This window comes from Daucus carota, chromosome 9 (genome assembly GCF_001625215.2).
Source record: "Daucus carota subsp. sativus chromosome 9, DH1 v3.0, whole genome shotgun sequence".
Taxonomy (NCBI): Eukaryota; Viridiplantae; Streptophyta; class Magnoliopsida; order Apiales; family Apiaceae; genus Daucus; species Daucus carota.
In genome coordinates, this window is record NC_030389.2 from 7,975,334 (window position 1) to 7,992,003 (window position 16,670).

The following is a 16,670-nucleotide window of genomic DNA, read 5'->3' on the forward strand; positions in this document are numbered from 1 at the left end:
TAATAATTAAATTAATAAGAATATCTTTATTAAAAATATTTAATTTTTGATAGAACTAATATCAAATAATATACTAAATTACTCCCTCCGTCCCAATCATTTCCTTACACTTTCCTTTTTGGGTTGTCCCATCCAATTCTTTACATTTCAAAACTTACCAAAAATAGTTAATGGGTCACAACACTACATTTTTCTTCTATTTTCACACAACTTTTACTCCACTATGTTCTTTTTATACATTAAAAATCAACGGTTGTGCCACATAGCTTCAACCACTTTTCTTTCTGTTTTCCACTACTTTATACACATTTGTTAACTTCTGTGCTCAACCCATTCGATAAGAAATTGGGGGACGAATAGAGTAATTTTTAATGTAAAATTATTAAAAATAGGTAATTCACAAATTCGGTAACAAGAAATACAAAATAAAAATAATATCATTTTATCATAATAAAGAATTTATTTAGAATATAATTCGAAAGAACAAAAAAATAAATAAATAATTACATCTGCAATCACCTTATTCAGACTACTATATTTGTTAAAAAAAATTAATAAAAATATTCTTACAATTTTTCTACATTTATAATATTTTTATATTATCTAATTTCTATAGATCTTATTTCTATAAAATAAAAAGTATAGATAAATTAAAAAATCATATCCTGATAATATAAAATAAAAATAATATTCATATTAAAAATAAAAAAATAAAAGAATGGGTAGTTGAATCTCCGTAAAAATAAGTACCACATGCTTATATACTTTTTGAATGGACAAATATATTTGTTGATTTTTTTAAATAATACTAATATAATTTTTTAAAATTTAGAATATATTTATAATTATAAAATTTAATATGTCTCCTATTTATAGTATAAAATTGAAAATAATATAACAATTGTAAGTATTTCAATTTATGATAAAAACTGATATGAAATAATATACATAAATTAATTTTCAATTTAAAAATAAGTGAATTCAAAAATTAGTTAACTAATATTCTAGTAATATTAAAATAAAAATAATATTTTTTATCATTTCAAAGAATTAAATCACAATATAACTAATAAAAAACACTCTATATCAAAAAAATGAAAAATATAAAAAAAGTTATCTGCAACCACCTTCTGCGACTAATTCCGTAGCTAACTGATGACATGGAGTTTTCAGCTACGGCATTTGGTCGCTAATAATTTTGGTCGCAGATGTGGTGTGTTAATATAATTTTTGGAAGGAAATTTTGCAGCGACTACTTTTAGCAACCACGTGCGGTCGCTAATACTATGATGATGTGGCACTGTTAGCGACTAACTGCGGTCGCAACTACGATGTGGTCGCTAATAGCCTTGGCGCCAGTTTTCCCTCCATTTTTTTGTGGCAAAAAAATTTAGGGCGACGAATTAACGACGGCCTTCGGTCGCTGGTGGGGTATTAGCGACCACGATATTTGCCGTCGCTGAAAGCGGTCGCTATTGTTCAGTATTAGCGACAGATTTGCGGTCGCTAATATTTTTGGTCGCTGATAGACCAGTTTCTTGTAGTGTATATTGCTTTACTGCTTGTGCAAGGGTGAAGATGCACGAGATTTTTGATGTAACATTTATTTGTGTTTTTAAGTGTATTTGAAGCAAGTTTGACTGGTTTTATTTATGTAAAGTCAGACCATTCACACAACACATGTCAAAAGAAGCAATCCCCCCTCATAAGCACTACATTCTTCATTGAATTTCCCACAATAATGTAGTTTTGAAGTGAAGTAAAAGCTCTCTGCATATCACACATTTTCCCAGTTTTATAGATAACAATTAGCCATAAAAAACTCTAAACTAAGCATGAGAAACAAGCAACAGTGACCACTAGCACAAATAAAACACAGCACAAATAAAACATAGCACAACACTTTAAAGGAATAAAACATGGTATGTTCGAACAAATGTAAACATATTGGGACCACAACTTTCTATTAAACCCTAAATGGGGCCAAGAAATCTATTTTTAACCCTAGTTTAAATGCATGCTACTCAAAAGGGGAAATTGACATGCAGAACTCAAAAACTCAAGCAAGGAATGAAGATTTATACCTTCATGGTCGGGGATTTCTTTCTTATTTGGTCGACCATAAACGTTTACATCATCGCCCTCTTCGATTTTGCCTTCCTTCACTGTATTAGAAATCTGCCTAGTTTTTTTCTCATGATTGATAATGGCGATTAGCTTTTAGTAGTATGCGATTAGGGTTTCGTAGCAAAAGATTGGGGTTTAGAACAATGAATTTGTTTTAGTAAAGTGGCAATAGTTGTGAATCAAGATTTTTTCAATGGGTGCGTTGTTGATGTTTATGTTTTGGGCGGGCTCAATTTAGTTTATTTATTAAACTGTCTAATTAATCCACAATAGTGGGTTTATCCTTTAATTTTTTTAAATGTCTAAACTGACCTTAATATTGAAGGGAATCATTAAAATTAGACGGAAGGGATGCAAATTGAGGCGCAAAAAATACCCGTGGGTGGCGAAGCGCAATCATGTAAAGTTTGCATACTTAAAATATTTTTGGGTCGAAGTCTAGGGGTGCGAATTGCAATAAGATCTTTTATATATTATAAAAAGTTGGAAAATTTATAAAAATATTTTTGTACCCCGGAAATAAAAATATTTACGATATTTGGGGTCGAGAATTTCATAAATCCATATAATTTTTTGAATAATTTTATTTATCAAATCATATTTTAGAAAAATAAAGTAAAGGGTATCAAATTGGTGTTCGCTCCGTCCTTTTTTAATTGTCCGATTTTTACTTTTTGTTGTCAAATTGACCAAAGTTTTACTCAGTTTTATATATATTATAATTGAAGGAACACTACACTATATATGACCTTCACCAACACCTGAAAAATTGTGATCAAAAGCCAAAAAACTATTAGCGAAAGCAAAAAAATGTGTTATGGCTACATTTTTGCCAAATTTGGGGGTGTTACAAAAATAGCCGCTACCATAAGGGTCTGAGGCAACACTTTTTGTTTTTTATGACAACACCACTAAAAGTGTAGTTACAGACCACCTATGCCAACACATTGCTATAGACTTACGCTATAGACTTACGCTAACACTGTTTTTTCCTTAGTTACGCACACTTGTATATATTTTTGACTACACTCTTTTATTCTTTTGCCAACACATACAACTTAACGTTTGGAGTTAATGGCTACACTTTTGCAAGAAAATTACCAACACTTTTAATCAAAAGGCAAAACATGATATTTAAAAGTTCCAAGTGAAATAAAAATTTTGATTAACCCGAAGTGAAAATTTTGATAACCCTCTAATTGACCCGCCTTGATAAATTTATGTGCCCGCCTATTTTTCATTAAATTAGTTAAACTTTTTATATGGAGCAACTGCTACACTGGGTTTAGTGTAATCATAGATATCACATCATGTATATAGTAACATTTATTCATATAAAATACATGCAATCAATTTAAAATGCAATTTTCAGTTTTTTAAAATAAAAAAGAATTGCTCTTAATTGTTGGTCAAAAAATGGTCAATCTGTACATTGAAACAAATGTGTCAATTACTCTTATTTGATTTCAGTAGTACGCAAATTTAAAACTTATTCTAATTTTCATTTGAACTAATAAAAATTAAAATTTATCTTTTAAAAATCTAAGACAACACTTAAACAAGCATGTTGCAGTCTTAAACACTTTTTCACCGAGGCAACATAATATTTGTGACTAAGCTAATATCAAAATTAATAAGTTGGTGATATGTCAAATGTAGCATTGATGCTAAAAGAAAATAATCCAGTAACATTGATGAGAACATAATATGTGGTTATTTGTTTCAACCATTATTTCCATCTCTTATTACCACACAGGAAATTCTATTTAATATAAACACTTAATAAAATCAACTAGTATAATTCTTGTAGAAAAAAAAAACTAGACTAACAACTTAAAATTAGGATTATATTATAACAAACCCTAATAATGAGTCAACTATGAACACTACTAAATTTATACAAGTAGTGGTAAATCTCGACTATATATATATAATATATATAAATGTAAAGAGTTTGTTTTGTTTAATTAAATAAACTAAAATAACTCTAGTCACAAGGGAAAAATCTTTATGGTTAATAGCTAAGGGGTTCATGAAGCTCAAAAGGAATGTAGCTGGTCGTTAAGAAACTCGACTCGACTCGGCTCATTAACGGGCTCGAGTTTGATGATCAACTTTGTTCGATTAGCTTAACAAGTCGATCCGAGATCTTTAGATGTCCGAATCCAACTCGAGTTCGAATAGTTAAACTTTAACTCGAACTCGATTCGATAAGCTATATACATTAAAAAATTCTTATTTACATAATATTAATAAATATAGATTGACAATAAATGGTCATCTAACTACTAATATTATCCCTCATCATCAACAAAAAAATTTAAAATATAATAATGTGAGTATTTGGATAAAGGAGTTTGAACAATTTTCCGATTGCAATTTTGAGTATATAACAATTAGTTACCTCACTAACATAACATCTTCCCTCTTTCCCTTTTTACTCAGCAGTTTTGTTTACATAATAATTTTAGTTGGCTAATTTTCTTATAAAAATTATTAGTTTACATAATTAATTATAGTTGGAAATTGGCCGACGGGTCTAAGAGGAGTTAGAGTCCCCGATTATGATTTACACCAATGGGCATGCAATCAAAAATCGTACATACAAACACTTCTGTTTAATAGATCACATACAAGACAAAAACAAATTCTGTCAAAAAAAAAAAGACAAAAACAAATTAAATTATTTATTTAAAAAGGATTATGATTAACACCAATGAGCATGTAATCAAGAATTATATTTGTGAAATTAATTAAAGAAAAATTTGTGATATGAGGGATGTTTAGCCTTGGTTAAGAGCCCGGCTTCGGAGTTTATAAGTTAGAAACAATTATTCGTACCCATTTGGGTAAAAAGTTAAGAATACCGTACTTATGAAAAGTTGAGAAATATACTAGCTTTAATTTCATAATTTATATTTCTTTCTCAAACATTTTAATCACACTTATCTAAATGGCCCCTAATCATTACCTAGAGAAGATAAATCCACACTCGCACTTGTACTCCTTTGTGCCACAGGTCTTGCTGTGAACTTTCAGGTCAGACAGCACAGCATACCTCTTGTGACATCTACTGCAATTGAATTTCTTCTCACTGTGTTTTCTAGCAAACTGCTTCTTGATTCCGGTGAGATCTCCGAGAGCCCTTGATGGATCATGATGGACACAACCAATTTGAGGGCAGATGTAAACCTTCTGCACCTCCTGATCTGTCTTTTTCTTAAGCTTCCAGGGCAAATTGTGCCCTCTCCTGTGGAGTTGCAAGTTCTGTTCCCGAGGAAAACCCTTGTCGCACAGCTCACATACAAAACGGTTCTTGGCCGTAAGAGATTCAGGAGAAAGCGCAACAACCTCAGCATCAGGATCTGTCATTTACATACATATATCACACAATTAATAACAAATAAACAGATCAAACAATCAAAAACCATGCCACATCTTATTCATTCCCTTTAAATCTCCAGATCAGGGTTTCACACAAGCTAGAAGACATCTGATTTATTCAGATGTATCTTAAAGACACAAAGATAAAACCAAAATCATAGAATTTCACTAGCACACGCACACACACACATATATGGGAGATCTTACTTGGATTTCAAAAGCAGCATCTGCAGAATTACTTGAAATTTGATTTGAAAATTGATTGACCATTGAAGATGCAGTACTCATGGAAAGAGGATTGTCATCCTCGGTTTCAGCCTGCCGCTTTTCAGCTTCGCGCTCTGCTTTGTGGGCGTTTTGGTGGCCTTCCATGGCCATATGAGTCGAGAAGGTCATGCTGCAGTGAGTACAACGATAGGTCCTTGTACTCGGGGGTGCTATGTCACTACTATTTTCGACCATCATAATCGGGTGTTCATTGTTTATGGGCGGTGCATTAATCATGGGAGATGATGAGGAATTGGGCCTAGTCTTATCAATGGAAGTGGGGGGGAAAAGGATGTGTGTCTTTCATGGAGGACAAGGATGAATGCTACATTTTTTGAGTTTTAGGTGAAGATATTGTTTGGGCTGAATGAGTTTTGTGTGTCTGACTAATGGCATGAAGGTGTCATTATATATACAATAAGTCATAAATGCATTAGGCCAGATATCATAAAAAAAAATCTCAAACCGCTACTATTATTGTAATGAATAAGAGATATTGTATTTTATATTATAAAAGGTCTACGTACATAAACTTTTACCATTACTTTTGAAATTATATATAAACAATTTTATACATATCGAATCTATTAAATTAATCCTAGATATTATCAAATCAACCATTCAAATCATCAGTTGAGATATCTTACTATTAATTTTGAAACTCCTACATAAGATATCTTAAACATATCAAAAGATATCTATTGAATGCGCCAGATAATTTTAGTTTGTTCTTGATCATTTTTGTCCATTCGTGTATTTATTATTTCTCATCAATTTTCAACTAAAATTTAAATGAATTTTTATAAAAAAAGTTATTAGTATCTTAATCAGATAAATTACTTAAAGCTATGGAAAAGATATTCTCAAAATTAATATTAAATATTTTTCAATTTTTCATGTGAAAAAATGTTATAGTCAATATTCAGAGATTTCTACATTCATCAAAGGGTTTGTCTAGTGTGTACCCATCACACATGCCGAATTTTATATATTTAGTATATTTTGATTGGTGTGGTTGTTGTACATGTAGGGGGTCCACTATTGTTAAGAAACTAGTTGAGAAGCCGCGCGTTGCGGCGGCCTATAAAAATTATATTAATGATTCGATATTAATATTTGTAGAATAAAATAAAATTATGGCGGCCTATAAAAATTATACTATTAGAATAAAATAAATTTAATATTATATGCAATACCAATATTAGTATATAAAATTGAAAAATTAGATTATAATTTATGAGTGAAAAAATGAAAATAAATTTCTACATGTAATTAACGATTTAAAGCACAAGGAATCGTAATTTAAGTTCTCACTAACATTGTCACGTTCCTCCAATTTATTTGGATTGGTTGTGCACAGAAACATCAATATCATGAGATGGCGGTCTATAACTATCATTGTTTGCCTTGTTTGAAACAACCTTTTTTCAATACCGGATAAACAGTCTTCAATTAAAAAGGTGTTTGAACCGAGCAAACAGATATTGTGAAAGTGTTGCATAAATACTATTTTTGTAATATTAGATAAAAAGATGGTCTTGTATGAATATATCATTGCGTGTTTACGAATATGCTTACATTTTGGAGTTTAAGAAGTTTGATTGCATGGCGGGAAACTAGGAAACAACATGGTGGGTACAAACTAGCGAATTTCTTTCTGAATTAGCCAATTTAAGGGTGGTACAAACTAGCGAATTTTTTCTGAACCTACGACAGAATTATTAATCAAAAATAACTCTGAAATCCGTAGCAATAGACTACTTATTATGATGAAATTGTTCTGTCATAAGTTCAGAAAGAAATTCGCTAGTTTGTACCCACCCTTAAATTCCGACGTTATTTTCGTCGCAACATAAACCCTTTACGATAAACATTTTCTGTAATAAATCCAGAAGGAAAATTGCTAGTTGCGAGTTGGGACCCACACTTAAATTATGACATTACCTCCGTCGTAAGGAAAACCATTTATGACAAACATTTTCTGTCGTAAGTCCACAAAGAAAATTCCTAGCCAGGACCGACTCCTAAAGTACAAGGCTATTTATGTCGCAAGATAACTATTTTATGACGGAAGATTTTTGTCGTACGTTTAGACAAAAAATTTGCTTGATGGGACCCACACTTAAAGTTGACATTTTTTCCGTCGTAACTTTGAGGTGGACCACGGCCAACCGTATATTAACTTACGACGCAATTCTTAACTTGTGACGAAATTTATACAGGCGACCAATATTTGAACTTAAGATGCGGGCAAAAGCGACGGAAATTTTTTGTCGTAATAACTACTATTTATGACGAATCTATGATGACTCTAGTGTTAAAAATCCGTTGTAAGAACCCGAGTTTATTGTAGTGTTTGTTAAATTCTTGATATTAGTCTCTCGTAATTTATAAATAATGATGGGCATGTGCTTTGTTTTTCTTCAAAAGGCGAAGGTAACTTCCCTGCGATACAGGGATATAAGAACCCCTATGTCTCTTCAACTTGGGAGAACGCCCGGGACCTGGTGAGATTCGAACCTGTGACCCTTTAGATCAAAGTAAGGCCCCGTTTTCACTGGGACAGCTCTCACACTCGGTTTTTTATATATATTTTATTATACACACATAAATATTTTTCACCTTATTATGCAAAATAAAATAAATTGAAGAAGGTTCAAGTTTTATGGAGTACAAAAAAATATTGGAGGATCGAAATATCATTCATAATTTTTTTAGTTTAATTATAAATAATAAATTTGATTATTCACATTTATATATAATTTATTATTTATAAGTAGTGTTAAACATAATTATCAATTATTCATTAATATATTTCAACTTTAACATGCATTAAGATTATTGTTCTGCTTATGAGTTATATTGTAGATAATAGCTAGTGTCCTACGATTTATAAAAGTAATTTTTCTACAATGTTTATGTTGTAAAATATAATATGCAGGTTGTCTGATGTTTAAAAATATTATAAAAATTTTAAATGACTAAATTATATTTTATTCAATTTTATGCTCCTATACTTGAATGTTTTTCTATAATTATTATCTCAGAAGGAATTGAACCAATTATCAAAAAGTCGGACTCTCTCTCAGATTCTGGTCAAGGGTGCAATGAAAAATTATTAAATAGCTAAATCATACCTATAAGGGGAAAATCTTTCAAACACAGTCACTCCAATTTACCATCAACTCTAATTCACCTTCAAGTGTTTAACTGACCACTCCTTCCTGAATATTACTTCATTTGTCCCTTTTTAGTTTTCACATTTGATTTTGTGCCGGTCAAATTGACCAAAGTTTGACTGAAATTTATTAATATTTTATCAATTGATAAAATAAAAAAATATGTCACCGGATATAACTTTTCATCTACTTTAAGATGTAATTTTCAGTTTTTTAAAGTAATGAAAGAGTGACTTATAATCTTTGGTAAAAAATTAGTCAATTTGACCAATAAAAATTGAAATGTGACAACTAAAAAGGGACGGACGGAGTATCAATTATGCCAGATCAATTTTAACAATAGGTAGTCGGTTATGACCACAGTCACTAGCTCCAATTTACCATCAACTCTAATTCACTCTCAGATTCCGGTCAAGGGTGCAACGAAAAATTATTAAATGACCACAGTCACTAGCTCCAATTTACCATCAACTCTAATTCACCTTCAAGTGTTTAAATGACCACTCCTTCCTAAAGGTTATAATCAATTATGCCAGATGGATTTTAACAATAGGTAGTCGGTTATGACCCTTAAATAACCAAACAGATCGATGTGCACCTCGGTTGATCAACATACCTATTTTCATCTCATAACAGTCCATTCAGGGTGCGATTTTTAAGATATCAACTTCTTAACACTTTACATTTTCTCAGGATCAAGTACCATAGATTAGAGTTTCCCATATAAAGCCTCTAATGAAATTTTATCACGATAATTAGCTTCTCTTAATGCTGTTGATTTTTCACCTTGCATATATCTGGTGGAGCCCTCATGAATTTAATTTTCAAATCCTTATTTTCATAATATATAACATGCATGATCATATCATTAACGAGTTTTGTAAACCTGTCATAAATCTTAGTGAGAATCTCTCAAGATTTAGCTTCAAAATACTTGTACTCCTGTAAAAGAAGAGATCTCATGTTCTTCTTCACTGGCTTGGGGCCTTTGCTGTGATCCTGAAGCTTGTCCCGCATTTGTTTGGCAGATTTTCTAATGAGATCATCATTGGTGTGAACAGAGTCATGACTAATAAACAATATGTTCTGCACCTTAGCATCTTTCAAAATATTATTCTTGTCATATTTGGACCACTTTGCATTTTGCTTACCAGCTACATGTTCTTTAATCACCTTTCCATTTGATCTTGAAGCAACAACTTCTTTTATGGAACATAACGACCATCATGAATCCTATCAAGATGGTCGAGTATGTATCCTCCGAGAATGCAGCATCTTCACTTGTTAGTGTTTGTACTCATTCCTCTTCACTGTAGAAATCATCGAATTATTATCCTTGTTTCCAACATGATTATAGATAATTTTTTTTGAGAATTAAATCAACCTAGTGTGATACTACTTGTTAATAAGGAGTACTTGTAGAAGTGGTCAAATGCAACTACTCTAGACTATTTCTCTATTATTTGCTCCTTCCATACTTCACAATTAAGCAGCAAGTAGTCATTTATCCAAGAATATAACTAGAAGATATAAATAAACCAAGAATGCAAGAAACGATTGTAACATCTCACATCGGTTAGACAGAGAGTATTTGGGCCCTTTATAAGCAAGCAAATAACTAATGTATACCTTTGCGAGCACTTTTGGGTCAACCTGTGGTGGGTTGTTGGGTCCGTTATGTATCTAGTTGTTGGCTTGGGATGTTATAAATTTAACATCCGAAATCGGTTAGACAGAGAATATTTGGGCTCTGTATAAGCACAAGCAATGCAAAGTGTAAGAGCCTCTACCCTGTATAAATACATACAAACATTTATTTAGAACAATGCAAAGTGTAAGAGCCTCTAACCTCTATAAATACATGCAAACATTTATTTAGAACAATATTTTTCGGACTTGATTCTCTACATAAGGTTGGGATACGTACGCATCTTGCTAAGAACCGATTAATTAGTCCTGATTACAATGACACCAACCCCGTCTTGACGATGACCCTCATTTCTCCATACAAAACCTTGACGGTCGTTTCTTCATTTAAATTACGAAGGTCACAATTAGTTACTATAGTTGCGTATTAATTACCCTAATTTTTATTTCACAATAACCCAATTTCCATAATTTTACATCTTAATTAGTTCCAAGAATTACATGAAAGTTATTGCATTGATGAGAGTATACAATTGGAAACTAATAATTATTCATTGAGGAGACCTAATAATTAAGTCTTCATAACCGCCAATTTCTTATTCATCTTTCATTCAAAATTAAAACTTGAAATAATTCCACAAAGTAGATCGAAATATGTACCTTAACTTAAAACCTATATCAGTACATTTGCGTACTATTATTGTGCAGCTAGATCCTCACTAAATCTCCGAAACCTTATAGGAACTGTTTTTTTTAAGACAGAAACATTGATGTTATTCCACAAGTCTGGCTTGGTAGGCAATTGGGAGATGATCTCCACGACTTTCATGTATTCTGGGAGAACAAAGCCAAAAACACTATATTCATTTTGCCATTCATTATGATTGGCTAAGCTGATGAAGAATTATGGTCCAGAACCAATCCATGCAACTGATCCTCTGTTTATCTGGTAAGAGAGCTCTTTCGGGATTGGTCCAGAACCAATCCATGCAACTATAAATTAGAACTATAAGAACAAGAGGATGATGTGTGGCCAACAGTTCGAGGATATAAGAAACCGATTGTGGAGCACACTCAGGAAGGAGCTGCACAAAATGTAACATGTTATAATACATCAACAACTATTTTACATACTAAATGATTATATGTAAGCTTAAGAGGATATTATTCAAAAGTTGATCATTAGTAAAAAAAATCTAAATCTCAATTTTTTTATTAATAATTACATACTTTATATTTTTTAGTTAATTAACAAGGAAAATAGAACTAACAACGAAGTTGTCAAGCATTAATATAAAAGATTAGGAATTTTTATATTGCTATCTCTTTTTAGATATATATACAATGTATGTTTAAACCAAACCAAACATACTCAGTATATCCCGCTTAGAACAGGGTCTGAGGAGGGTAAGATGTACGCAGCCTTGCTCCTGCCCTTAAAGCAGAGAGGCTGTTTCCGTGAAGACCCCTGACTTAGTGCACAATAAATAATATAGTGTGTGATATAATATTAATATACCTTAGCCCATGGCCTTCTTCACATGGGACTTACCTACACAGTTCCTGTTTGTCGATGATGGATGAAAATGGTCTGAAACGGAGATATCAAACTGGGACGTTTGGCAACAACTGTCAATACACTAACCGCCACAAATCCAACGGAGTCTCTTTCTTGCCTTCCCCCACCCCCATGTAATACCATTGTAGACTATGGCGACACGAATTCAGAACACCCCTACCATAAGAATACGGTTACCAGGCCAAAATCATTTAGAAACCGCGTGAAACCTTACCAAATCCTTCAACGAACAACATCTATGATGCCCCATTAGTACGCACTAAACCTTATCAAATCCTTCGACAAACCAACATCCGTGATGATCCATTAGTACGCACTAAACCTTATCAAATCCTTCGGCGACCAACATACTTAGCCCATGGCTTTATTCACACGGGACTTACCTAAATAGTCCCCGATTTTCGATGATGGTTGACGTAGTGAAGCCGGTGGATCTGAAGAGAGATATGAAACCGGATAACAACCGCCATTATACACTTTTTTTAATTTACATAAGTTGTGCTTGTGTAATCCATCCATCGATTCTCCTTTATCTACGCTTCCAAAGCAATAACCGCCAATACACTAACTGTTGTCTAAACTGTCATGCCGATTTCTTACCACCGATCCCGAGTACTGATGATTGAGAGTCACAAATTTTGGGTTTTGATGAAACAGAGAGATGGAAAAAGAAAAAGAAAGGGGAATGAAATGTGAAATAAAAACGAAGATTCAAGATCGAAACGAGAAGCAAGACAATAAAGCGAAAGACAGATTTTCACCGGGACCACAGGAGTTATAACCGGCAGGAGACCGATATATTTATGATACATGGTCGTAAACTGTGTATCAAACTGCATAACCAATAACCATAAAAACTTGATCTCGCATTGCAGAAGGGATCCATGTGTAGTAACCCTTGTGGAATTTCGTCGAAAACCGAGCACTCGTCATTTCATCCACGATTCGGCACTCCCGAAGAACTTTGGTAAACTTATGTACTGTGACCCAAGAAACCCAAACAGAATCAAAAGTTGAAGAAAGAGACAGGGAAATTTGCTCGGGCTGAAATCCATTAACAATCCTCACAACTCTGGGATCATTATCTGGCAAGTCAATATCATTCCCTCGAAATGTTTCATCCAAAGGAATAGTCACAGGCTTAAAGGGCCCTTCAAGGGTCATTTGTATGTGCCCTTGAACACTCAAAAATCCCCAAAAAACAATAATCTCAATCAAGAAGATTGAGCCTTTTAGACCCATTCACTCTGTGTATCGAGTACTCCAAGTAGTTTTCTAAATGACGGGAACGTAGTTAGTAGTACCAATCCACCAACTTCAATTCGAGAATTAGGGGACGGATATGGCACTCTTCCACTCCGAGATGAACCCATAACCATCCCTAGTTAGATCCATGTCATCGTTAACATGCAAGAAACTAACTCTAACATGCAAGAAGGTTGTGAAAAATAGAAAAGGACAATAGATAAGAGCCAATTAACGTGTTCGAATATGATAGTTTATAAAGTGATAATTTTTCAAAAATACTTAAATAGAAACTAAATGAAGACCAAGAGAAACCACCAATGACCTCACCTATCTGAAGCCCACCCTAATCCCACTCAATCCTTCCTAAGCCCACTAGAGCCCCACAAAGACTCCAAATATACAAGATCAAGAGCCCCCACTAGGCACCATCTCGATCCCAACAAGGCATACCTCGGAGTCCATTGTCGGACCCTATAACCCTTCTCCATTCTTTAATAGCAATGATTCTTATTCAATTTCTAATTAAAATATTTCCAATCGAGTAAAACTACACACACATATATATAGGCTCATCATCAAATAGAAACCACCCTTAAGATAAAAACTAAAAACCAATTCAGTTTAGTAATATTCTCACTACAATTTAGTGATATTCTCCTTAGGATTTAGTGATCCGTGTTGCAGGAATTAGTGAAAACTTGCAGAAACTGCCCAGAATCTCCAGATTTGTTCCAGAAACAGCTCAGAATCTCCAGATCTGTTCTAGTTCCCGATTCAAGTGGTGGTTGCAGTGGTGGAGATAGTGAAGGTCAAGGTGGAGATGGAGGTGGTGGACATGGAAGGCTCGGTGGGGGTGGAATGGAAGGGGCGGTGGAGGGGGGTTTGGTGGTGATATAAATAACGGAGGCCGACATGGAGGTGGTGGTTATGGAGGGTCGGGCGGCATGGAGGTGGAGAGAGTAGAAGAGACTTGGCATGGGTGACCACGTGGAGGCAGATGCTGGGTTGGAGAAGAAGGAGAAAGTGAGGTTGTTTGAGAATTTAGTGATATTTTCTTAGAAATTTGGTGATAGTTTGTAGTTTGTAGAATAAGGATGTATTGGAGTAAGATCATATATATATATATATATATATATATATATATATATATATATATATATATATATATATATATATATATATATATATATATATATATATATATATATATATATATATATATATATATATATATATATATATATATGCCAACATTCCAGGGAGGGAGTAGAGTTACATAGTGCGCCACTATAAATCATCAATTTTATTATAAGTTCTGTTGTAGAATACATAAAAAACGTGATTCTAATACAGAATACTATAAAATAAATCTATTTTAAGTAATTTAACACTTAAAATTTGATTAAAAAAAGTATATTTTTGAAATTGATTCTACAACAGAATAATTCTGGATGATTATTATTCTGTTATAGAATCATGTTGAGATATTGCATAATTTTAGATGATCTTTGGAATAAAAAATTTGTATAACTTCGTTTCGGTTTAATAATCAAAATTTGTAATTATATTTCATAAAAAATATAATAGAATATATATTATGTATATATTTATAATGGTGTGCTACGTAACTCCATATAAGAGAGTATACTATGGAGTGCTACCCTCTCTCTCTCTCTCTATATATATATATATATATATATATATATATAGGATGAGAGAGTGTTCTATAGAGACAACTTTTTTATTGGAGACCACTTTTTTATTATGCTAAATATGTTCAGCTTGCGGTACCACATAGACAATAGTTAACAATAAGTCTTATAACCACCATGTGTTATGCTGTTAGACAACTGTATATTAAGAAAAAAATATTTAGATGTTGTATATTGGAATTGGGACAAAGGCTTTTTTCAAATCGTTGTGCAATGGATTTTGTCTGAGGCCATTTGTTTTTGTAGTGAAGGTACATACGGAAAATGAATTAAATTGTTGTTCATTTATTATAGTTTTGGATAAATTAGTGACTTAATTGTCTTGAGATGAATTATTTTTAAACTATGAATTTTGATTGATTTTATCTGATTTTGAATTTAATCGGATACTGGATAAAATATTATAGAACTGATATAGATTATGAGATTTTGATGGCATTTAAAAAAACTTAAAATACACTAAATATCGTACAAAATCCAAAATTATATGAAGTCCAAAAAAATTCATCACCATTTGATATCATCCGATTGTGATGAATTACAAACAATCCCAATTGAATACCATCATATTTTTAAGCTTAATTTAAAATCCTAGGTGAATACCACCTAGCATAATTAAAAATCTTAATTTAATACCTCCTCATACATTTTTCAAAATCTTAGTTGAATACACACGCATTTGATAAATGAAATAAAATCTTTTAAATTTGCCATTGAGTACATCCTATAATATTTACAGATAGTTAGTGTTGTCCATGATAATAGCTGCGAAGGTCTTTTATTCCCATATACCAAATTGGAAAAATATTATATATATATATATATATATATATATATATATATATCTTACAACTGTGTCTTCAAATATTGAAAGAAAAAAATGATATAGTTCTCGTTTCAAGTTAAAGTTTAGGAAAATCTTCTATTTTTAAAAATGTTTTGAAAGAAATATCAACATTTTGCTTGATTTCATATTAGTGCCTCAGATGGTTTTTGGATTTTAAAAATAATTTTACAATCCTAATAACAACTTTTTATGATTTTTTTCAAAAACACAAAAGTGTTTTTATAAACCTCTAAAAGAATGATAATATAGACAAATCCAATAGTTTCAAGAAACTAAACACAGACAACGTAGGTTTCATTGTTGTTACTCAGACAATTCCACAAGTAAATATTAAAAAACAAATTCATCACCTTAATCTCACCAAGGAATATTTTAAATCATAGCAAAACAAAGAACATTTTAGGCAATCAACCTATGAACAAATCAACTTTTGAATACCAGGACGGCATAAAAAAATTGATATACATAATGAAAATTATAAAGAAGCCAACTAAACTATGAATCCATCAATTAATCCACACCAAAGGTGATATATTTTTATATATATGATGCTCACAGTTACATCGCATAGTCCTTGGCATGAAGACTGATTAGGTGGTATCACAATCCTCTCTCACCTTTGCCTCAAGATCCTTTAGGTACATCATAATCATCTGGTCTTATTGTATGCAACTGTGTCC

At 32.2% G+C, this 16,670-nt stretch overlaps 1 protein-coding gene across 1 annotated transcript; it reads right to left on the reverse strand.

Annotated features, from left to right (window-relative positions):
- Nucleotides 1-5,094: 5,094 nt before the first annotated feature.
- On the reverse strand, nt 5,095-5,889 carry LOC108201190 (zinc finger protein GAI-ASSOCIATED FACTOR 1-like). The gene is made up of 2 exons (XM_017369485.1): nt 5,751-5,889; nt 5,095-5,492 (listed from the first exon to the last, which is right to left on the reverse strand). Exons 1-2 carry the CDS (start codon nt 5,887-5,889, stop codon nt 5,095-5,097), a joined length of 537 nt encoding a protein of 178 aa, XP_017224974.1.
- Nucleotides 5,890-16,670: the final 10,781 nt, after the last annotated feature.

What these genes read in the sequence shown, in the direction of transcription:
- LOC108201190 (XM_017369485.1), bottom strand. Translation starts at nt 5,889, where the DNA reads ATGGCCATGGAAGGCCACCAAAACGCCCACAAAGCAGAGCGCGAAGCT. An exon ending in ATTTTCAAATCAAATTTCAA is followed by an intron (nt 5,493 to 5,750) that starts GTAATTCTGCAG and finishes TGTAAATGACAG; the next exon opens with ATCCTGATGCTGAGGTTGTT.